The sequence below is a fragment of the Littorina saxatilis genome, linkage group LG17 (assembly GCF_037325665.1).
Source record: "Littorina saxatilis isolate snail1 linkage group LG17, US_GU_Lsax_2.0, whole genome shotgun sequence".
Taxonomy (NCBI): domain Eukaryota; kingdom Metazoa; phylum Mollusca; class Gastropoda; order Littorinimorpha; family Littorinidae; genus Littorina; species Littorina saxatilis.
Genome location: NC_090261.1, coordinates 22,810,951 through 22,835,316, shown reverse-complemented (window position 1 = coordinate 22,835,316; position 24,366 = coordinate 22,810,951). Strand labels below are relative to the sequence as shown.

Sequence of the window (24,366 nt, the reverse complement as noted above, 5' to 3'; positions counted from 1 at the left end):
CTGATTTTAATAAGCTTGTTGTACATTCTTCTTTTGAGTACTCTTCTGTGTATAATGCTCGGATTTAAAGAATTTAGCTTTGACATGATTTCAGCCGACTTGTTTGGTTCGAAAACAAATGTATCATTTATCAAATTGCTGTTTCTTTTACAATGGAAACCCCCTTTTAAAGACACCCCCACCCTCAAATGGCTGTATCGTTTTTGTGTCACTCGTGTATACTGACTTAAATTGACAAATTTAGCTTTGATGTCACTATTGCATTTCTTATTACGGCAAAGATTTGTTTCATTTACAGAGAGAGAGAGAGAGAGAGAGAGAGAGAGAGAGAGAGAGAGAGACAGACAGACAGACAGACAGACAGACAGACAGACAGACAGACAGACAGACAGACAGAGACAGAGAGAGAGAGAGACAGAGAGGTGGAGAAGGGTGGGGGCGAAAGAGAGAGAGAGAGAGAGAGAGAGAGAGAGAGAGAGAGACAATGACAATTCTTTATTTAACGAGGGTAGTAGATTAAGCAGTAGTCTGCTTTTGTACATCCAGCCCTCGCCCTAAAGATCAATCAATCAATCAATCAATATGAGGCTTATATCGCGCGTATTCCGTGGGTACAGTTCTAAGCGCAGGGATTTATTTTTTTATTTTTTTATTTTTATTTTATGCAATTTATATCGCGCACATTTTCAAGGCGCAGGGATTTATTTATGCCGTGTGAGATGGAATTTTTTTACACAATACATCACGCATGATTCACATCGGCCAGCAGATCGCAGCCATTTCGGCGCATATCCTACTTTTCACGGCCTATTATTCCAAGTCACACGGGTATTTTGGTGGACATTTTTATCTATGCCTATACAATTTTGCCAGGAAAGACCCTTTCCTGGACCCTTTTGTCAATCGTGGGATCGTTAACGTGCACACCCCAATGTAGTGTACACGAAGGGACCTCGGTTTTTCTCATCCGAAAGATGAATAAAGAGAGACTAACTACAAAAAATGAAATAAAAATACAAGATAAAAAAAATAGAAAATAGAAAAACTAAACTTCTACATTTTAACAGATAACTTAAGTGAAAACACATTATACATATATGTACACAAAATGCATTGCATTGAGGTCAATTGCGAGTTAATTGATGTGAATTAAGTGGTATAGTGCAGCTTGCACTTTTTCAACATCATGCGAGAGAGAGAGAGAGAGAGAGAGAGAGATAGAGAGAGAGAGAGAGAGAGAGAGAGAGAGAGAGAGAGAGAGAGAGAGAGAGAGAGAGAGAGAGAGAGAGAGAGAGAGAGAGAGAGAGAGAGAGAGAGAGAGAGAGAGAGAGAGAGAGAGAGAGAGAGAGAGAAAGAGAGAGTGAGAGAGAGAGAGCGAGAGAGACATCATGCGAGAGAGAGAGAGACATCATGCGAGAGAGAGAGAGAGAGAGAGAGAGAGAGAGAGAGAGAGAGAGAGGTTTATGAATAACATCTACAAATTTGTTTAACTTTGTCATCTTGATGCTTGCTTCGTCTGATTGGCTTCTCTTGTGACACTAACTGGTTTTGCATCATTTTTTCAATTGTTATAAAATTAATGTTCTTGGTTTCGTATAACCTTTTTGTCTCAATCTGTCTGACAGTCTCTGTCTCAGGTGTGTGTGTGTGTGTGTGTGTGTGTGTGTGTGTGTGTGTGTGTGTGTGTGTGTGTGTGTGTTCGTTTGTTCGTTCGTGTGTGTGACTGTGCGCCCGTTTTTTTCTCTCTTTCGATCAGTGTAACGTATTTAGTATGCGGTAAGAAATACCATTCTCCCCCTTCCATCCACCAGGTACCGCCACTAGCAGATCATATTATTTTCTGAATAGTTTCTTCATTACTCAATAACATTATGCCAGCTGATTCTAATCAACCGACGGAGATAAGAAGCCCAGTGTGCCACATTCCCACTGAAATGTACACTGGTCAGGCTGTGGGATGGGCACAGCGAAATGGCGGCCCGGTAGCTGCAATCGTTTCCCCTGCCAGCACAGCGCTTGGTGGCTCTATTCTATATCTCTGTGGTTCCGGCCCGTTACCATGGCTACGTTTGCCTTTTTGGTGATGGGGTTGCTTCCCTTTAATTGGTTAGACGGGTAAGCGTTTTCAGTACCTAGCATCTCAGACTGTGTCAAATGCTATATGTGATTGGGGTAAGTATATTAGTCAAATGAAAATTTACTTTAGAAATTTTATATTAAACACGTAGGCACTGACCTAAAGCGTGACATCACTGGAAGGGCATTGCAAGTGCACGGAGCCATGAGGAAAAGGAAATCCGTTGACATATGGCATTCCATTTGTCAAATAATTATTTGGATCCTTTTTCATGTTTTTTTCACCAGTTTTAGCTAAATAATCATTATTTAGAAGCTCATGTGCTAAATAAGTAATTGTTTATAAACAATGTAAAACAATTCTAAATAATTTTTTGTTTACGTAAACCATTCATTATTTACCTAAACAATTCATTGTTTACGTAAATAATGATTTATTTAGCAACATTGCTGATTGTTTACAAACAATGTAAAATACGTCTAAATAATATATTGTTTACGTAAACAATATATTATTTAGACTTATATTACATTGTTTATAAACAATCAGCAATGTTGCTAAATAAATCATTATTTACGTAAACAATGAATTATTTACGTAAACAATGAATTGTTTAGCCAACACATTTTCCATTATTTAGGGGTTTCTAGGATTTGCTTTTGAACTAAGTTTGATGTCTTTCAGTGATTACTATAATTGAATACAAGGTCTCTCCACACACTCTTATCTTAAAATAGCTGTTGTTTGGATATTAGTTTGTTTTTGCCTCTTGATGTTCAAATTGACCTCTTTGAAAAAACTGTGGTCCCTATTTTACTTTACGGTTCTGAAGTATGGTGCCCTTACATGTCTGATTTAGCTAACAAATTACAGATACGATTTTTTAAGATGATTTTGAAAGTTGGCAAATCAACACCAACAAACATGGTTTTGGGTGAATTAGGTCAGTTCCCTGTAAGTATTCAAGCGAAATGTCGTATGTTGAATTTTTGGTACAAACTTGCATTTTCTAATGGTTCTGACAAACTTTCTTGTGTGACATATCGTTTTTTGTTTAAAATGTATGAATCTGGTGTATACAAGTCAAAATTTTTGCTTTCTGTCCATGGTGTTCTAAATGAGTTAGGCTTTAGTGATTTTTGGCACAATCAAACTATCAATAATGTAACGGATGGTGGTTATTTTAATACTTTCAAAGCACTGATGAAAAATAGGCTACAAGACCAATTTGTCCAAACCTGGCATTCAGAAATAAATAACAATGAGTTTTATTATAATTATAGAATGTATAAAGAGAATTTTGAGTTTGAAAAGTACTTGTCCATCCTGCCGGTTAATTTAGCAAACGCTGTTTTAAAATTTAGAACACTGAATCATAAATTGCCTATACAAAAAGGTAGGACTCTTGGTATTCCCAGACAAGACAGAATCTGTCACAAATGTTCATCAGGTGACCTTGGGGACGAGTTCCATTATATTTTTGTATGTCCTTTCTTTACCAATTATAGAAAACAGTTGTTACGGTGCTATTATTATGCCCGCCCCAATTCAGTTAAATTCAGAGAGCTTTTTTCCACTACAAAAAAGAGTTTATTGCTAAAACTCGCAAAGTTCATGACACTTGTCATGGACTGTTTGAGAAGCGAGTAAAATTTAATTCTCTTTTAGCTTTATATTCCGTTATCTGTTTTGTGTTGTTTGTAATAGTATTTTTGTCCTTATGTTAACCCACCCATCACCCCCCCCCCTCTCCCTTCCCCCCATTTCCCATAGTAAAGATATGTATGTAATCACTTTGCACTTGTAATGTTCTATTATTTTTTGTATTATTATTATCATTATTATTATTATTATTATTACTATTATTATTTATTATTATTATTGTTGAATTGTTTCTTGTATTGTTTTTGCTCTCCCTCACCCCTCAACTCCCTTTTCTGTACATAGTCTGATTTCTTTTTGTTTTAGTTCCTTTTATTTGGTGTTGAATGAAATGTGTTTTTATTGTGTTTTTTAATTTTCCATGTACCCTCACGGGGTTTTATTGGAATAAATAAAACTTGAAACTTGTTTATTTTACAAGCCGAAATTGCTGTACGAAAATAACTGATCTCAAACACAGTCAAAGGTCAAGGTCAATTAAGGTTTTTCCCTGTCGGGAGTGTTTAGTGTTTGCATTTTCTTGCTTGAAGTTGTTGAAACACAGTTTTTCCCCTTATGTTCTCTGTTGTGTTTATGTCCCAACAACATGCCTGTCTTTCCATTTCTCTTCCTTTAATCGTTTCATTTCAAAGAGAAAAGTAAAAACATATTCGAAACTACGGAGAATTTTCGCGCCACGAAGGAATTCAAAATGTCCGAGGGAGCAGGAAGGAACGATAATATTGAAACCAGAGACATTTTGGAAGTTTTTTCACGCGCTGCTGCTGATGCCATATGCGGCATTCTGTCTGGCGGACCTGGTCCTGCTGCGGTTGCTGTAGCAGAAACTTTTGATAATTGCAGTGGCAACACGGCTGTTCCCACTAGATCTCTTCAACCTGAAGATGATGAACAACTTAGGACGGAAAACTTTTTTTCAACAACTTCAAGGGAGAGAATGCAAACACTAAACACTCCCGGTCATGACCTTGACCTTTTGTTTGTTTTCGCATTCAGTTCTTTTCGTACGGCAATTTCAGCTTGTAAAATAAACAAATTTACGAACATTTTCTGATAAATAATGTTTGGAGATACCTTGTATTGAATTATAGTATATACACAAAGAAAAAAAAATGAAGCTTATAGAATTCAATTCTTGATTCCCCTAAATAATTAGCGAATCTGCTAAATAATGCATTATATAGGTAAACAATGATTTATTTGGCAACTGCTCACTTTATCCACCCAAAAAATATTATTTTGTGAAATAAGTGATTATTTGTGTAAACAATACATTATCCCCGAGTACGCAGTACTAGGGTCCAACAGATTTTAATTGTGTGTCTGTCTGTCTCGACTTAACAGCTTATTGCTGGGAAACTACTGGGCGCAGTTCGTTCAAAAGTTGATACACTAACTTGATAATAGGTCCGATTGATCGTATTAAAACTTCATAATGTTACCTGGGACCTAAATGCGAAATAATCCACAAAAACGACTCTTGGCGGTGGGCGCAATTCGCGGTGGGATAGAACTGCTGTTCGACTAATAGAACAGCGTCACTGGGCCGGAGCACACATGCGCTGCGTGTGCCACTGAGTTCGCGTGCTGCGCGACCTAATTTTATGAACAAGCGAAGGGAAGCCAGCCGGCTTCATACCTCTTGTAGTCTTTTTTCTCTCGCGCGGTGTGTGTGTGTTCAAGATTTTGTGCACATGTGTTAGTGTTACTGTTTGTGTGTGTATGTGTGTGTGTTTGTGTGTGTGTGTATGAGTGTGTATATGTGTTTGTTTGTGAAGCACATCCTCGACTCGCATGCAATGTATTTATATAGCAAAGGGAATGCCTGTAATTCACACAGAGCAATCACTTGGTCTTAAACGTGCACAAGACAAAAACTTTCATACTGGGGGAGCGAACCAGTCTGAAGAGTACTCGGGTCCAGCGCGAGCGTTTTTTATTTACGTAAACAATGAATTATTTACGTAAACAATGAATTATTTACGTAAACAATGAATTGTTTAGGTAAACAATGAATGGTTTACGTAAACAAAAAATTATTTAGAATTTTTTTACATTGTTTATAAACAATTGCTTATTTAGCATATGAGCTTCTGAATAATGATTATTTAGCTAAAACAAAACATGAAAAAGTATCCAAATAATTATTTGACAAACGGAATGCCATATTGACAGTGGCTGTGACTTGCAAAGCAAAACACCAAGACTTCACCCAAAGACTGAGTTACAGAGTAATATTAGAGCCATACAGTTGCAACGCCCTTTCAATGATGCCACGCTTTAGTGTGTTGGAACTTAGATTGAACTGTTGTTGTGGAGAGACACAGTCACAAGTGTGTTGCAGATGTGAATTTCAACAGGCACTTGATAGGTGTGTTAATTTGTAACCAACAACTGAACAGGCAAATAATTTCAAACTTATTGATACTCATAATAATGTTCTTGTTGTTGTGGAACTGAACTGACTTTTCATAGCATTACCCTCAATTTGTGGGGAAAAAATTGTGTGGCACTGCACTGTTGAACTCATATTTTTGTCAGTTGGTGGCTGGGTTCTGGGTTATTAATAAAAGTTTACTGTTCAGAATTTCAAGCCAGTTTACTTGTTCATTTTGTGAAAGCTCTCAGCCTCTGACTATTGTTTTGATACCCCGGTAATTGCTGTAAATGTGTAAGTGTTATTCACTTATTGTAATGCTACAAGCAAGAATATACACCAATGACATTTCACAATGGTCATAAATTATTTCCTTTATTCAAAGCACTCTCAAATTGACAATGCAATTTGCACACATTGACATCATGCACATGCAAGAACCTGGTAAAACAGCAAAGCAATACACCGAGTCGCCGACAACATGCCATACCCTTTGATCAATCAGGAAAGGGTATGAAACCCCTTTACTTTTTTGGTGAAAGGGTATGAATACCTTTGACCTCAGAGCCTGTGTGGAACCCTGTTACTTATACATGTATTACTTATTTAATTAATTAATTAATGTTATTATTTATTTTCTTACCTGGTACAGTTGAACCCCCAATTTTAGACTTCCTCCTTTTTAAGACCCTGTTTTCTGGGACTTTCTGTTCATAATATCTGTAAAGTAACCCCTGTTTTAAGACTCGCTCCATTTTAAGACCGTTTTCTGGGACTTTCTGTTCATAATATCTGTAAATTAACCCCCGTTTTAAGACTTGCTCCATTTTAAGACCCTGTTTTCTGGGACTTTCTGTTCATAATATCTGTAAATTAACCCCCGTTTTAAGACTCGCTCCATTTTAAGACCCTGTTTTTGTCTGATTTTTGAAGGTCTTATAAGGGGGGTTCCACTGTATACCTGTACTCATGAACTTGCATTTTCTTTTTCTGCAGGCCACCTGATGGCTCCAGTGATAGCACATGCGTTCTGCAATCACATGGGTTTCCCCGCCTTCAACGAGGTGTTGGGGTACCCTCAGCCCACCCGCACCAAGCTGATCGCACTCTTCGTCCTGGGCCTTGTGCTGTGGGTCTTCCTCCTCTTCCCTCTCACTACGCCCTGGCTCTACCACAACGACGTCTATTATGAAATTTAAATATGAAGCTGGTGCCTGGTGTTTAACTGTCAGGTCCCTGGTGTGTCTTCTTGGAAGTGTAACAGACAAGGTGGATGGTTGTCTTTCACACTCACCGCCTATTGTTTGTTACCAGGCAATCCAAATCTCCGCAATTTTGTGGATTGCCTGTTTACCCCCATCCCTAAGCCTGTATATTTTGTGTTTCGTGTTTTATCATCAAAAAGCCAGTGTAGAATGTCGTGTTTTTTGTCTGTATTGTGTTCGGAGGTGGGGTTGCAGTTGTAACTTGTATAATGTTTAAACGTTACTGTCAAGTGAAAAAGTACTTATACAGGTGAACAGGTATGATTTTTTTTGATTTTTTTTTTAGCTTTTAGGCGCAAATTTTCCTTCTGGTTAGAAGTGCATATAACTTTTAGTGAGTGGCAATGCTGGGTAGTAAGTGACACTTGGGAATGGAGCAGGTAGTGTGGGATGGGGGGGGGGGGGGGGAACTGTTTTTGTCACTCATCTCTCTGTTTATTTTCATTATCATAATTATAATTATTCTTTATGTAATTATTAATGTTTGATACCAGCAGACAAAAAGAATGCTCACAATTCCCGGAGTACATAAACCATCTAGTCAAGTCTCCGACAAGTCTTAGCCTTCATCACTGCCTGTAGAATACTTATAGACGAATTTCTGGATTTATTTTTTAAATATAGCATACATTTCATTTGTCTTTGCCTTCATGTTAGATTTGATAAATGGAGCGATTCAGAAAAGTAAGTTGTGCTTAGTGAATAAATGCAAATTTCTGTTATTGATTACATAAGAGCATAATGATTCTGTGTTTGCGCTTGTACATATCCATGCAATACTGCAGTTGTTGAGTATTCTATCTAAGCTGCTCAAATTTGTTTTTTTCAAGTACGTAGCATTAGTTCTGATATATATTCAGGTTGAGATCTTGGGAGGGATTTCAGTTTTAACTGAGCGCAATGTCAGCGGACTATGTAGGTACATGAATACAACAGTATGAAGCAGCAAAAGCCTCCTTCTTCTTCAGTGTTGGATAGGGGCCACTGTTTCAAAAATCGAACGGCTCAGAACAGAATATGTTTTGGCCTGTTGCATGGTGAAAATTAATTTCTGTACCTTAAAAACACATCACAATCTTGATATCGTTAGGATTTTATTAGGATGGCAAGCAGCCTTAAGTTTTATAATTGTAAACTTTTCCTGAGTTTGAAGATGAGCGTGCATATTTTTTTATTGAAGTTTTCATGGTACATGTATAAATGTAATTTGTAACCCTGGACGTCGGCCCATCTCATTTATCCACACTCGTGTACACTTGCTTCTTTGTTTTGCGGCAGTGTGTTGAACATGGATGTTGTCACTGTTTGGGTGAATGGGACCAATGCTGAAATGCAACTATTCTCCTGTGCCAATTAAGGTGTCATGGAACAATCATTGCAATTTATGTGTGTATATTTATTCCGCTGCTTTGTTGTTAAATATCATGCAGCTGTTTTCAAAGTGGCATTGTGCTATATATATTTGTAGGTGTGTTGTCCATTGTTTGTGGATCTTGCAAAATCTGTGTGCATTTCTTTATTCTTTGTCTACGGTACTAAACCCTTCATGAGAAGTTTTGTACTCATTTTTAAGCTCACAATGCATATTTTGTCTGATTCATTTATGCCCTACAGACTGGTAGTAACATGCATTTGGGGAGTGTTTCCTTTTCACTCAGAACTGTCGACTGAGTCGAGGTGTAAGGCTATGGAATCACTGTACGGTTGTAAACTGCAGTGGTGATACTGTAGACTGTGAAAGTAATACCCTTTAATGGTGTGATAATGTATCTGCTGATTATCAGGGTTATGTGTCTTGCTTAAAGCGCTAGATGTCACTTGCAATGTTGTTGTGTAAAGCGCTGTGTAAATAGTATTTAAAGTGTGCATGTGTGGACTTTCCTTTATTTAGTGCTGTACTTTTCTTTTCTTTTGATTATTTCGCTCTGTGGTTTCCTTACTTTGAATTCAAGGCCTGAGAATTTCAAATGCTGGTTTGGTTGGTTTACCCTTTATTAAATCTTGTCCATTTTTCTGTGGATCATTTTTTGTTTACACATATAAACTTTGTTGTTGTTAATTTCTGCGTACATTTGCAATGTTTGCTTTCCTTCAGCTGTAATATGACCATTAGCAGTTGGCTAAAACAAAATCATTCTATTTCCCTTTCCATCTATATCTACTAATCAGTTCTAATCAGCATGCACAATTTTGGAGTGCTGTGTGTAATCGTTCACCTAGTTAACTTTTCCCCCATAAAATGCGGGGCTTGTTCCTGGAACTGACATTTTCAAGTTTTGCCTTGTTCACTCATAGCGGTATATGTATTTGGTGACTCTTTTCCAGTCACATTTCTTGTATTTTGTTGTTTACTTCTTCTATTCTGAATTTAATTGGTGCTGCCTATGTCACACGGAGTGAAGCATTTTCACCCAAGCCATTTCATCAGGTCCAGTTTTGGCTGTTGAAGGTTCACAATTTTATTTGTTGTTTGTACTAGTATCCCTTATTTGTGCAATCAAGTTTGTCATTAACTCCGCTGTATTCTGTGTGATAACTGACAGCTCTTATCTGTGTTTTAATTGGTAACCACTTTACTGCTTTTTAATAGTTTGTTTTTTTAATCCATATGCTTTGATGAAATCCTTCTGTAGTGTCCTTGTTCTTCACCTGCTTATGCTACATATTTGTGAAATTGAATCTTACCCTAATCTATGCATGCATGTTTTCAACACTTGGGGTAAACAAGGATTCAACCTCTCATACAATAACAAGGTTTTTAACTTTTGCATCTTGTGAAAGAAAAACATGAAGGAAAACAAACTTTACTGCCCACAGAAGCTGTTGCATCATGCTTTTGTCATCTTTTTGAAACTTAATGCATGAATTCAAACTCAAAGGCCAAACAATTTTCTTTCCATCACTCATGCACAAGACGAAAATACATACCAAATAATAGTTGAATCTCTTCTGCAATGTGTCATACTTTGTATCAAATGTAATTTTGAGTGTGTACTTCTCTTTTGCTAGTCTTCGTGAAGTTATTTTTTTTCTCTCTGTTGTTACTCACTCTCCTATTTTAGAAGTATTAATTTTATTTTGGATCCTTGGTATTGCCTGCATTGAAAATTTTGCCTTACCAGTTTGTATTCTTTTATGAATCCTACAAGAGTGTAATCATTGCTTATCCAGCTGCAATACAAATATGTGGTATGCAGTGCAGTAAATTGCAGTTATGCTCATGGTCATATTGTTACTGCCAGAGATGTATGCATTTTTTCAGTTGACCATTTTTGTGTACAGATGTGTCTCAGGCCTTGTGTTTGCCGTTTCTGTTGTTGTATCTATTATTTCCAGTATACACTGTAGAGAAAAATGCTGCTGAGTGTTGAATGAAGCAAATGTGTAAATACCTTTTTTTCCTGGACATTAATAGAAATTCTGTAGTTCTGCTTTTTGGAACAGTGATAGAAATTCCTTGATCATGCTTTTTGTGCAGAACAGTAATGAAAATCTGAACCTTTTTCTGAAATGTCTTTGGTTGTGGAACCTAGACACTTGTCTTTCGTGACACGAGTCTATCCTAGACAAGGGATGAAAGTCCCAGTCTGGAATTCCGTATTTTTAAAATGGTTTTCGGAGAAATGTCATCAAAATAGTCTGGTGTAAATTTGTAGATATTTGTATTTCCTTGCATGTAGAGTATCCAAATTGTGTCAAAAAACCGTTAAAGAGGCTCTGATTTCCTGGGAGCTTAGCCGCCTGGACCCCCAAGAAAGGCGCTGCCCCTTGATCCCGCAGGTGACCTGGCATCCCTGTGAACCCTCATTTTTTTAATTTTGATTTTGAATGCATACTGTAATTTTTAGACTTCATGTGCACCTGCATCTAGTCATGTTTCACACTGGGTGTCAGCAAAAAGTTACATCAAGTCTGTACCCACAGCTTTTTGCCCTTTGATTTTGTTGTTGTTGACATTTTGGTCCTTTATTTTTTTACCCGAAACAAGTGTTCCGTCTGGTGAGGGGAATGTTGTAAAATATCTATCCAATTTGACAAGACAGGAATGAAACTGGTGAGCTGATTCAATAAACAGCTGTATGAACAAGCACCAAAGTGTCATGTATTGGTATTGTTGGAGGAATGGTTTTGATTTGTGTCATCAAAAATCATGTAGTTTTGTCTTGCAGAGCTGCCAAATACTAATGCTTTCAACGCTGCATGCTATGTTGTAGCAGAAATTGCTCCGCTTTTACGCCAAGCCAAAACATGTCTTCGCACAAACAAACAATTATAAGCATGCAACAGTGTCCCTCTTTGTTGTGAGTACTGGTAATCCTCTCTGTGTCTTACTCTGTAAAAATAAAGGGCATCTAAAAACAAGTGCTGACCTCTCAACCAATCAGAGACCTGTTATGCCATGAGCATCAACCACACAAGGTGCACATTATGGGCTTTTAAGTTTTTGAATGTGAAGCTGAATTTACGCCTATGCTACATTTAAACACCATTTAATACACTTGAAATTCAACATTGTTTCACTTGAGGCTTGAAGTTGAAGGTAAAACAATGGCAGCTCTGTGCACACAATTTGTTGCCCTTTCTTTATTTTTTGACAATCATCAAAACCAGATTGAGTGAGCGTTTGCCAGAAACCAGACACAAAATGAAAAAGATGATATTGTGTGAGAACGAGCAATTAGTCATACGATCAAGGACATTCTGATCTGTGGCAGGTCTGTACACTAAAAAGCTCAATGTGCAAAGCGTGTCACAATAAAATACAGAACACTTTCAGACTGTATATATATACTTCTTTGCATCTTTAATACTGTAAAACAATAAGTCAACACATTTAAAATCATCCAGTTTCAGAATCAACTCACATTAGTATACAGACAACGCCGCTTAACTCGATCTCGTCGGGGCCCCCCCAAAGAGTTCGAGGTATGCGAAGTTCGTGTTATCCAACACGTCGGATAGCTCGATTTTTCAAAGGAAGACTTCGAGCTATCCGAAGTCGAGGTAAGTGAAGGATTTTTAGTGATATAAAGAAGGCTGGTGGCCGGGACCAATGGTTCACTTTGATGTATCCGAAAACTCGAGGTAAGCAGCGTAGTCTATCTACAGGACAGCTCTCAGCAGGCTCTTTGGGCTTTTTTGATGATGTGTGCAAATCTGCTTGCTATGGTGTATATATTTATATGTACGTATTTACGTGCAGCATGTGTGTGTGTGTTTGTGTGTGTGACGGTTTGTGTGTGTGTGTGTGTGTGTGTTTGTGTGTGTGTGTTTGTATGTGCTTGTATGCTGAGCGGGGATATAGCTCAGTTGGTAGCGCGCTGGATTTGTATTCAGTTGGCCGCTGTCAGCGCGAGTTCGATCCCAGGTTCGGCGGAAATTTATTTCACAGAGTCAACTTTGTGTGCAGACTCTCTTCGGTGTCCGAACCACCCCCCCGTGTATACTACATTGGGTGTGCACGTTAAAGATCCCACGATTGACAAAAGGGTCTTTCTTGGCAAAATTGCGTAGGCACAGTTAATAATTGTCTACCATACCCGTGTGACTTGGAATAAGGCCGTGAAAGGTAAATATGCGCCGACATGGCTGCAATCTACTGGCCGTATAAAATTTCATCTCACACGGCATCACTGCAGAGCGCCTAGAACTGTACCCACGGAATATGCGCGATATAAGCCTCATTGATTTATTAGCAGGCATCTCAGTGTCAAAAATTGTTACGATCAACGATCAAGTCAGTGTAATATCATGTATATACTTTTGATTTGATTTCGTGAAATGCTGCTTTTGTACATTTTCTTTTGTTTTACCATTGTAAAAACCAATTCACTGGTTATACTATTAAACAATCCATCCATCTCTCCCTCTGAGAACTATTTGTGACCCTCCACCACGGAATGAGTCGCATGTCACCTTTGCATGATTTTCATATTTTTACATTTTCCTAAAGAGTTTTTTATGCTCAATCCAGTGGTGAAAACCGTTTTAAAAAAGTGGTGTTTGAGTTATAAGCCTGTGACTAAGGTGACCCTTGAGCCTAGCGCAGAACCACGCGAGGTGACGTGCGACTCATTTCGTGGTGGAGGGTCACATTTTCCATGTTTTGTTTGCGACATAATCTTATGACGTTTACATTTGTGCGTCATTTCTTGTTTGACGTCATATGGAGATAAAAAAAAAGTGGGAGATCGAGCTAACCGATGTGATGAAAATAAGGTGGGACCTGGGCATGAGATCGAGTTAAGCAGAAAATCGAGCTATCCAAAGTCGAGGTAAGTGAAGGAATTTTAGTGATAACAAGAAGGCTGCTGGCCGGGACCAATGGTTCACTTCGACGTATCCAGAAAATCGAGTTAAGCGAGTTCGAGTTAAGCGGCGTTGTCTGTATCTGTTTCATATAACACACACACACACACACATATTTAGAACACAGAAAGGTTAATGCACATATTTTGCCCAACAAATATGTGTCATCGATATTCCTACATTATAGAGAAAAAAAATGTAGCAAAACCAGTGCAATGTTTGAAATACAAATCAAAATCATGTTTTTGGGGGGATTTTGTAACAATAGACTGCTTCCAGAAAGCTTACAAAATCAAATCATCTGTCCAAATTCTACAAATGTCACTGCACAACCTTTCCAGTGCACACAATTCACCCACAAAACCTCTCTCTGCAAATGTTTCAGATTTCTGCCATTTTTCTGCAACTTGTAAACCTATTCCATAACAAAAGAGCTGTGTCAATCAGTCTTAATTTTTAACAGGCCGCCTGCAAGGCAGGGGAACTTGGCTAGTCCCAGGGGTGACCTATCATCACAGGTACCACTGTACCAGCAAAACCAGCAGTATTTTCATTTTTCCTCCAAAAGTCTTTATTTTAATAACTTTTGCAAGTTGATCACTACTCATTTCATGAGACTGTTCCAGATATTTTGCTGATCACATTGTCATGTAGGCACAGAGAAATCATTAAGCTTTCAACTCCAAGATTTGTGTTTATTCAATCTTGCAAAGCACCCATTCCTGACTTCTGGACACTGTAGGGTTCTTTCTTCAACCTGTCATGTACTTGAACTTCGAATTTACCTCGCAGATAAGTTTCACAGGCCAATGTGACACAGTTTCACCTTTTCTCACAGCCTGATTTCTGTACCTCGGTACACACATCTACTTCTTCTGCAAGTATAACTCGTGAAACTTCCTAGCAATTTCAAATTCTGTGTAGCCATATGTCTGAACACTACTGCAGAGCCAGCACTTGTCTCTAGCATGTCATTCCACCTGCAGTTTGGGAAACTTCCCAGAGTTGTGTGTAGCCATATGTCTCTGAACACTACCACAGTGCCAGGACTTGTCTCTAGCGTGTCATTCCACCTGCACTTTGGGAAACTTCCCAGCAACTCCAAAGTCCTGTGTAGCCATATGTCTCAGCACTACTGCAGTGCCAGGACTTGTCTAGCATGTCATTCCGACTGCACTTTGTGAAATTTCCCAATAACTCCACCGTCTGTGCAGCCATATGTATGAACATTCCTGCAGTGCCAGGATTTGTCTCTAGCATGTCATTCCACCTGCAGTTTGTGAAACTCATCCCCAGCATCGGGTCCTGACGCCACCATCTGCAGCATGCGGTTTTCAATCAACTGAGCCACTTCATTCATGTCAGGCTGCAACATCACAAAATGCAAGAGATCAAAGTTACTGAAATCACTGAGGTCACATTTCTATGAAAGGTTGTAGAAAACCAAACAATTACATGCAAAAAGGGAACAGTAGAAGCACCACCACCACCACCACCACCAACACCAACAACAACACAAAATAAACAGAAAAAAAGGGGAAAAAGGACAAATCAAACCAAACCAAAACTAAAAAATAGCCACAGCATCTATGCTGTTTGCCTCCTGGTAGAGTGTGAAATCCCTGCAGAATCAAGCTGTATTTTTGACTTAACTGACACAAGTTTTACAGAAGTGCCTGTTATAATTTCATTCATTTTTCCACCATCCCAACCACATCTTCTTCATTTACTTACCACTTTTGTGTGTGTGTGTGTGTGTGTGTGTTCTGCAAAACTTCATGCAAAAGATCTCCCCCCTCCGCTCCATAAACAAACTAAAACCACTCTCACATACCTGCATAACATGAAGTCCATGCGTTGTCAAGACAACCAGATTCTCAATTCCATCCCCCATCATTTCAGCACTGTCCAGTCCCATCAGAGGACAAGGAAAGCTATGTTGCCATAGCAACTTGTAGTGAGGCTCTGGCACTGTTCTCAGTTCCAGCGGGTCTTGGTCGGTTCTGTCTGAACTGTAGTCAGGGTGTAGGTTCCTATCACTGGAAACATATGTAGTTTACAGCAAAGAATTTGTGAGAATTTAAAAAAAATTCTACTAGATGTGGGTTGGTGGTTAGAGCATTTGTCTGCAGAGCTGCTAACTGTGCAAGCTCCATTCTTTTTTTTATATAAAAAGGTGCAAAATAACACTCCTGCCCATTTGTACTATTTATCCACTAAAATATTGAGAGACCAAGGGTATGGAGACAATTTCTACAGTAGAACTCCTATTTATAATTAATGACCTTGAACAATCTGAAAAAAACATGTCTTAAACAGGCGGGCGTCTTAAAATGGAGATAAATTAAAAGAGTTTATGAATAGAAAATCTGGAAAAGCAAGGTATTACAAGAAGGGAAATCTTAAAATGGGATTGGGAGTCCTCAAAAGGGAAGTTCCACTGTATAATTCTGAACTTGTCAATTAGCTTAAAAGGGGGACTTCACTGTCATTCTCAACTTGACAGTAACCTCACCCCATCCAAGACATGAGGTCTTCCTGAGACTTGACAGTAACCTCACCCCATCCAAGACATGAGGTCTTCCTGAGACTTGACAGTAACCTCACCCCATCCAAGACATGAGGTCTTCCTGAGACTTGACAGTAACCTCACCCCATCCAAGACATGAGGTCTTCCTGAGACTTGACAGTAACCTCACGCCATCCAAGACATGAGGTCTTCCTGAGACTTGACAGTAACCTCACCCCATCCAAGACATGAGGTCTTCCTCAACTTGACAGTAACCTCACCCCATCCAAGACATGAGGTCTTCCTGAGACTTGACTTTGCGATGCTCCAGGCCTTTCTTAGCGCCTTCACCCTCGTCCGATTTGTGCCTTTGCTTGCCTGACTCGTCGCATTGCTCAGCAAACTGGGGGCTGTCATTGCCATTTGTGGGCTCATCCATGGGTTGAAGTGTGTTGTGAGGGGCAAGTTCAGGTGGAGATACTGGGACCCACTTTTCAGCTGTTGGGTAAAACTTGTATGTGAGAAGTTCCTGTGAAAATAAAGAAGGATATGACAAAAGTTACCCATAAGGAAAAGCTGAAGGTTAAAGACCTTAAATCAATCATCCTAACGTTCTTTGTTTTAGGTTTATACTGTTCAAATACTATGATATACAATTCTAGAAATTCATAGAAAACTAATGAAACACCTATCAGAAACATACAAAGTTTCAAAATAAAAGTTAAAATTAAAAAATGAAATTAATGACACAGTTTTCTATGAGAGTTTATTAAAGAGTTCTAACTAATCAAACAAAGCGCACACATGCACAAGAAAAGAAACTGCTCAGACTACCCTTAGCAGATATTTTAACTTGTGGAAAAGACCATCACCTCTTCACTGAAGTTAAATAGTTCATTTATATTGTTTATAATTTATTTTCGTTAACATGATAATAAATGCAATAGAAAAACACTGACTACTAGTCCATAGGTAAAGATCATCAAAGGCAAGTTTCAAACTCTGTTTGTAAAAATAAATATGCTGGAAAATTTGAGTGTTTACATTTTTGACTGCAAACATTGGTCTATTTCTTCTAATAAAGGAATTAACAAAAACCAAAAAACTTTACCTGTCCATAAGTGCCCACAAGAAGTTCATGCTGGCCGTCAAAGTCAATGTCTGCCGCAAGACTGCACAAGGCAGAGTCGTACTTCTCACTGTTCGGCAGCGACAGAAACTCTGACAGCCCATGAGTCATCACATCTCTGTCAGAACAAGAGAAAATTGTCTCAGTGTAGTTTTCTTCTCAAGTTGTGTTCTGAGGCTAATAGTACAAACTAGATTAGAATAGGTGAACTCTGGACATAACTCCGGTCGGATTTGTATGGGCTGTGAAAAAGTGAATCGTCTTGCTTTTAGTGAGGCAAGCTTTCCACGCACGCTCCTTGTCCACGTGTTTGACTCACCACCCCTCGCAAGTGACTGGCCAATAATGCCACGCGGGAAAGGTTACTCAATTAAAGTCAAGTGACTGGCCAATAATGCCACGCGGGAAAGGTTACTCAATTAAAGGCAAGTGACTGGCCAATAATGCCACGCGGGAAAGGTTACTCAATTAAAGTCAAGTGACTGGCCAATAATGCCACGCGGGAAAGGTTACGCAATTAAAGTCAAGTGACTGGCCAATAATGCCACGCGGGAAAGGTTACTCAATTAAAGTCAAGTGACTGGCCAATAATGCCACGCGGGAAAGGTTACTCAATTAAAGTCAAGTGACTGGCCAATAATGCCACGCGGGAAAGGTTACGCAATTAAAGTCAAGTGACTGGCCAATAATGCCACGCGGGAAAGGTTACTCAATTAAAGTCAAGTGACTGGCCAATAATGCCACGCGGGAAAGGTTACGGAATTAAAGTCAAGTGACTGGCCAATAATGCCACGCGGGAAAGGTTACGCAATTAAAGTCAAGTGACTGGCCAATAATGCCACGCGGGAAAGGTTACGCAATTAAAGTCAAGTGACTGGCCAATAATGCCACGCGGGAAAGGTTACTCAATTAAAGTCAAGTGACTGGCCAATAATGCCACGCGGGAAAGGTTACGCAATTAAAGTCAAGTGACTGGCCAATAATGCCACGCGGGAAAGGTTACGCAATTAAAGTCAAGTGACTGGCCAATAATGCCACGCGGGAAAGGTTACTCAATTAAAGTCAAGTGACTGGCCAATAATGCCACGCGGGAAAGGTTACTCAATTAAAGGCAAGAGTAGTCACTCTTTCACAACCTATACAATCCAGACAGAGTTATTTCCAAACACTGTTTATTCCTATCAAAGGTATTTTCAAAATTACATCAAACATGCTAGTCACACACTCACATGTGATTGTTCCATGCGAAGATAGAAATAAATGTTGCTTCTTGCTTGACAGAGCTTACAATTTAGGTCACCTTTGCAGCAGACAAGCAGACAAACAGGACGACAGACAAACAAACATGCAAACACATCTCATGCGCATAATTTATTCTTAAACAAAGCAAGGCACACACACACACACACACACACACACACACACACACACACACACACACACACACACACACACACACACACACACACACACACACACACACACACACACACACACTGACACAAACCACATTAACATCAACATATCAAACAGGAAAATCGACACGAGTAACAGATCATAAAAGATTCAGGTTTACAGATTTTATAAAGCCTCACCGGTAAACCACAGCAGGTTCCAAGGCAGTGGTCATCAGCAGGTTGATCTTTAATGATGCTGCGTCTTCTTCTGTGTTGGAGTTTTGGCTAGCATCATCTGGAAATTTAGTAACACTTATATAAACAACCAGATTACAATCATAAAGCGTGCACTGATATTCAACTTTATTTGGACATATGCATAAGATTTGACAAAACATCCTAGTTTCATGTCCCCGCAGAGGCAAAAACATTGCAGATTTTGTTTAACAGTCTTTGAGTATGACTTAATTGCAGCGTAATGAACTGTCGAAATTCTGACATAAGTTCTTCCGGAATAGACAATGTTCGTAAAGAACTATGTCGGGTTTGTATGAGTTGTAAAAAAGTAAATACTCTTGCATTTAGTGAGGAAAACTTTCCCACCTGACATTGTAGGCTAGTCACTAGAGAGGGGTACGTTTGAAACACACGAACAAGGAGCACATGTTGAAAGCTTGCCTCACTAAAAGCAAGAGTATTCATTCTTTCTCAACCCATAAAAACCTGACAGAATTATTTCCGAAGCTCATCTACCCTTGTCTACAAAATAAGGGTTCACACAAGATAAAAGAAGCACACACCTGAGGCATTCTCCAAGCAGGGCGGTATGGGGACTATTTTTTGCTGTGTGAAGAAGTGAAGACTGGTGACAGGGCTATCCATCATGGCACTCCAATCCTTCAGCATTTCTGCACAACGTTTGCATCAGAGGTCAACATCAACAGTTCTAAGCAGCAGCAGCAGCGAAATAATGCAAGAAATGTATTAAGTTACAGTCTAACCTGCCAAGGTGCTCACCTCTTGAAAACAACTTTGCCCATTACGACCAATCCAAAGAAACCCCCAACGAGATTCTTTCCTATATAATTGACCTTTCCATTACGACAACCTGTCTAAAGGAACCACCTTTAGTTAGTCCTTTAAATGGGTGGTCGTTACAGACAGGTTCAACACTTATTATACAGGGTGACCCAAAAAAAAAGAGTACCCAAACAAAATTGAATAACTAAATTGTCAATTTTAAATTTTTTTCTTTCTTTTTGAGGTGAGTCAAGCTAATCCACTGCATGGTTGGATGAAATAAAAGCTGTTCTCACAATGAACTATACTAATGATCAACGGACGTTTTGCATAGAGACCTATTTTCGCACAAAATCATACAGAGATGTGCAAGTACAGTTCCAGAGACACTTCGGTCAGCGCGATTTCTATCTTTGGGGGTTCCTAAAAGACAACATCTACAGGAACAACCCACAGACAATCACAGAACTCAAGAGAGCCATCACAACAACCATTCGCGGAATCTCACAACAGGAGTGTGTGCGGGTGATTGATAACTTTGCGCGGCGAGTTCAAGTTTGCCTGCAGCGGCGTTTGGAGCATGTTCTGTAGAATGAGCATAACTTTCCTGAAAGACAAGCTAGAACGCTAAAATTTTCTGTGCAAATCATGCAGAGGCTACTTGTGTGTGTAAATAAATTTTATGAAGATTGCTTTATTTTTGTTCAATTTATGACGTTTTGTTTGGGTACTCTTTTTTTGGGGTCACCCTGTACATACAGTAGTACCTCTATTTCCAGACCTCCAAAACTCTGAACAATCTAGGTCTTAACAGAGAGAGTCTTAAAATGGAGGTCAATTTACTGACTCTAGAAAGAGATAGAGAGAGTCTGAGAAAATTGGGTCTTAATATTGAGGGAGTCTTAAAACAGAGGTTTTACTGTACATATACTGACATTTAATTATAACGTCAAAAATGCGACGGGCGCTGTGGCGGGGTGGTAAGACGTCGGCCTCGTAATCGGAAGGTCGAGGGTTCGAATCCCGGCCGCGGCCGCCTGATGGGTTAAGAGTGCAGATTTTTCCGATCTCCCAGGTCAACTTGTGTGCAGACCTGCTAGTGACTTATCCCCCTTCGTGTGTACATGCAACCACAAGACCAAGTGCGCACGGAAAAGATCCTGTAATCCATGTCAGAGTTCGGTGGGTTATGGAAACACGAAAATACCCAGCATGCTTCCTCCGAAAGCGGCGTGTGGCTGCCTAAATGGCGGGGTAAAAACGGTCATACACGTAAAATTCCACTCGTGTAAAAACACGAGTGTACATGGGAGTTTCAGCCCACGAACGCAGAAGAAGACGTCAAAAATGCGCTCCAATGGGTGTATTGATCATTTGCTACCTAATGGCACTGCTGACAGCAACAAAGACAGCTCTACACGTACTGTATGATTCAAACTGGTCGGATGCTCAAGATATGGCCATGGTGATGTTAGTTAAACAACAGGAATTCCAGCGGCTATTGATTAATTTGATAGCAATCTTGGAAACTCATTGTCGTTTTCTTCCACGCACCACCTCAAATTTTGTATTAGTATCTTAATTCTGAATGTATTGAGTGCCTAATCAGTTCACAAAGTGGGTACCTCTTTTGAAAATGAATGTTCTATCTTTTCATCCAGACTTCACTGGCACTTTCTGAGGAAACAATTGTTATGCAGTCTATTATTTCATTTCTGAGGCAAAAATGTTGATGCGGTCTATTTACCAACTTTCCTGAATTCCGCATGTCAATTTTGGGATTGTGGCTTAAAAACAAAAACAGGCACACTTTAAAACCTGAACAATACAGTAGGTAAATGAATTTTTTTATAAAAAAATAATCTGCACTTTTGCCTTCACAATCCATAACGCATGTCACCTTACTAAGACCACTTACAAAAGTTACCATAACGCATGTCACTTTACTAAGAACACTCAAAAAAGTTACCATAATGCATGTCACTTTACCAAGACCACTCAGAAAAGTTACTATAACGCCAGTCACTTTACTAAGGCCACTCAGAAAAGTTACTATAACGCCAGTCACTTTACTAAGGCCACTCAGAAAAGTTACTATAACGCCAGTCACTTTACTAAGGCCACTCAGAAAAGTTACTATAACGCCAGTCACTTTACTAAGGCCACTCAGAAAAGTTATCATAACGCCAGTCACTTTACTAAGACCACAGAAAAGTCACTATTAAACGCCAGTCACTTTACTAAGGCCACTCAGAAAAGTTACTATAACGCCAGTCACTTTACAAAGACCACTCAGAAAAGTTACCATAACGCATGTCACTTTACCAAGGCCACTCAGAAAAGTTACCATGACGCATGTCACTTTACCAAGACCACTCAGAAAAGTTACCATAACGCATGTCACTTTACCAAGACCACTCAGAAAAGTTACCATAACGCATGTCACTTTACTAAGATCACTGAGAAAAGTTACTATAACGCATATCACTTTACTAAGACCACTCAGAAAAGTTACCATAACGCATGTCACTTAATTTACTTAGACCACTCAGAAATGTTACCATAATGCATGTCACTTGACTAAGACCACTCAGAAAAGTTACCATAACCCATGTCACTTTACTAAGACCACTCAGAAAAGTTAACATAACGCCTGTCACTTTACTAAGGCCACTCAGAAAAGTTACCATAATGCATGTCACTTTCCTAAGACCTCTGAGAAAAGTTACCGTTTTTCCTGGTGTCCACCAGATGCAGCCTTATTGTGCCATCTTCAAAGCCCAGTGCTGTCAGTCTTTGGTGTGGAACGGGTTTTGTTATTTCCAACTGTAAGACGCTGCAACCAAATTCAACAGGTTACAGTGGAGTGAATAAAGAAGCCAATGCGATACAATAAACTAACAAACAATGAGGACAAAAGTCGCTTGTTCATTTTAATGCTTGTTATTCTCTCACGTGCCAGGAAACTGGTTCCTCATAGCTCTCAATTACTCTATTACAGAGCCATTACGCCCTTTTGTTTCTCAGAAAATAACAAACAAAAACTACCAGAAACAATGCACTGGTATGACAAGCCAGAGATTTCCACTTTATCATACTGTTAAGCCTTCTCCTGATTTGTGTTCCAAAAGGTACATGCGATATCAGCTGTAAGACTGCACCTAAAACTTAAAGGTGATTGTGCCTTAAAATAAAAAAAAATTAAACACAATAAGCCTTCGCAGTACCTTCCATAACAAGGTGCAGTCAAGTACAGATCATAGCAATCAACAACGTTCATGCATTTGCTTTCACGCCATATACAATTATGTCATAATTATGACACATAAATAACAATCAAATGAGACTAAAAATACAGCTGAAATAAACATTCAAATTCTTGAACGAGTTTTTAATTATCTTACTTGCAGGCAAGATCCTGAAATTCTGGAAAGAAGTTTTCTGAAGGCACTTCCATGACACCCAGTGGTGATAATGGTTGCTACAAAAAATATACACACAAAATGAACAATAATGCCGAAATCAGTCAAGAGTGTGTGAGTTGTGTGTGTGTGTGTGTGTGTGTGTGTGTGTGTGTGTGTGTGTGTGTGTGTGTGTGTGTGTGTGTGTGTGTGTGCGTGTGGTGTGTGTGTGTGTTTGTATGTACGTGCGTGTGTGTGTGTACACAAGCATGCGTGCCTAGATATGTGTGTGCATCACAGTGAGTGTAAAAGATACTAAGGTTTCACACTGAAAGCAAAATCGTGTTCAGAAATCATGGCTCACCTCTTGGTATACATGAATCTTGAAATCAGAACCAGAAAGGAGAAACACTGGCTCTGACCGCCCATCTTCAAGTGTGACCCTGAAATAAAGATAAGCCCAAGCCATCTTTATCTCTTACTATTTCATTTTTAGAACAAACACAACATTAACATCATTGAAAAACAATGCTTGTTATTGTTTTTTTTAACTTTACACTTGCTAAAACAGTTAAAATAAAAATAAAAATGTACTCGCCAAATACTAACGCGAACAGTAAATCAATGAATGGTTATTGTAATTTCTGTGTTAAATATTATTATTAAAACACACTTGCTATTTTGTTTGCTGATGTGATCTAAGCAGTTGTCACTTGGCTTCTTTGGTTAAAGCAGAAATTGCATACCAAATGCTCACAGTGACTTCTTCTTATCGAAATCTATACTAATTAGTAATTGTACAGTGGAACCCCCCTTTTAAGACCTCTCAATTTAAGACCCTTTGATTTATATGAGACCCTGTTTTCTGAGACGTTTTATTCATAGCCTCTGTTAATTGACCTCAGTTTTAAGACTCCCTCCCTTTTAAGACCTATTTTTCTCAGATTTTTGAAGGTCTTAAACCAATGTACCAACCATTTTACAATCTAAGCTATCAACCATTTACAATCAATGCTACAAAAACAAGTACTGTTTGCAATTAGTGAAAGGGAAATTGACAAAATGTTGTCGCCTCAAAATTAGTATATATGTTTTATATATATATATATATACCTACTACATGAATACCCGCTTCGCCGGGTAGCCGGCGCACCGCACGAAGGAAGGGAGATAAAGGTGCAAAACACTGAAGAGTAATACCCGGCTTCACCGGGACAGTG

The 24,366-nt window shown here is 39.0% G+C and overlaps 2 protein-coding genes across 2 annotated transcripts in view; one reads left to right on the top strand and one right to left on the bottom strand.

Annotated features, from left to right (window-relative positions):
• Positions 1-7,783, top strand: part of LOC138952050 (CAAX prenyl protease 2-like) — a 31,332-nt gene extending 23,549 nt beyond the window's left edge. Inside the window, exon 9 of the mRNA XM_070323625.1 lies at positions 7,113-7,783. Coding sequence (XP_070179726.1) covers positions 7,113-7,315 — 203 coding nt within the window. The 3' untranslated portion in view covers positions 7,316-7,783. The remainder of the gene's footprint in view (positions 1-7,112) is intronic.
• Positions 7,784-12,916: 5,133 nt separating this feature from the next.
• The window catches only part of LOC138952049 (KICSTOR complex protein kaptin-like), a 32,110-nt gene continuing 20,660 nt past the window's right edge, over positions 12,917-24,366 (bottom strand). Inside the window, exons 5-13 of the mRNA XM_070323624.1 lie at positions 23,511-23,589; positions 23,150-23,226; positions 22,475-22,581; positions 19,526-19,633; positions 18,924-19,020; positions 17,311-17,446; positions 16,481-16,728; positions 15,525-15,729; positions 12,917-15,056 (exon numbers count right to left, since the gene is read on the bottom strand). Of these exons, the coding sequence (XP_070179725.1) occupies positions 14,952-15,056; positions 15,525-15,729; positions 16,481-16,728; positions 17,311-17,446; positions 18,924-19,020; positions 19,526-19,633; positions 22,475-22,581; positions 23,150-23,226; positions 23,511-23,589 (1,162 nt within the window). The 3' untranslated portion in view covers positions 12,917-14,951. The remainder of the gene's footprint in view (positions 15,057-15,524; positions 15,730-16,480; positions 16,729-17,310; positions 17,447-18,923; positions 19,021-19,525; positions 19,634-22,474; positions 22,582-23,149; positions 23,227-23,510; positions 23,590-24,366) is intronic.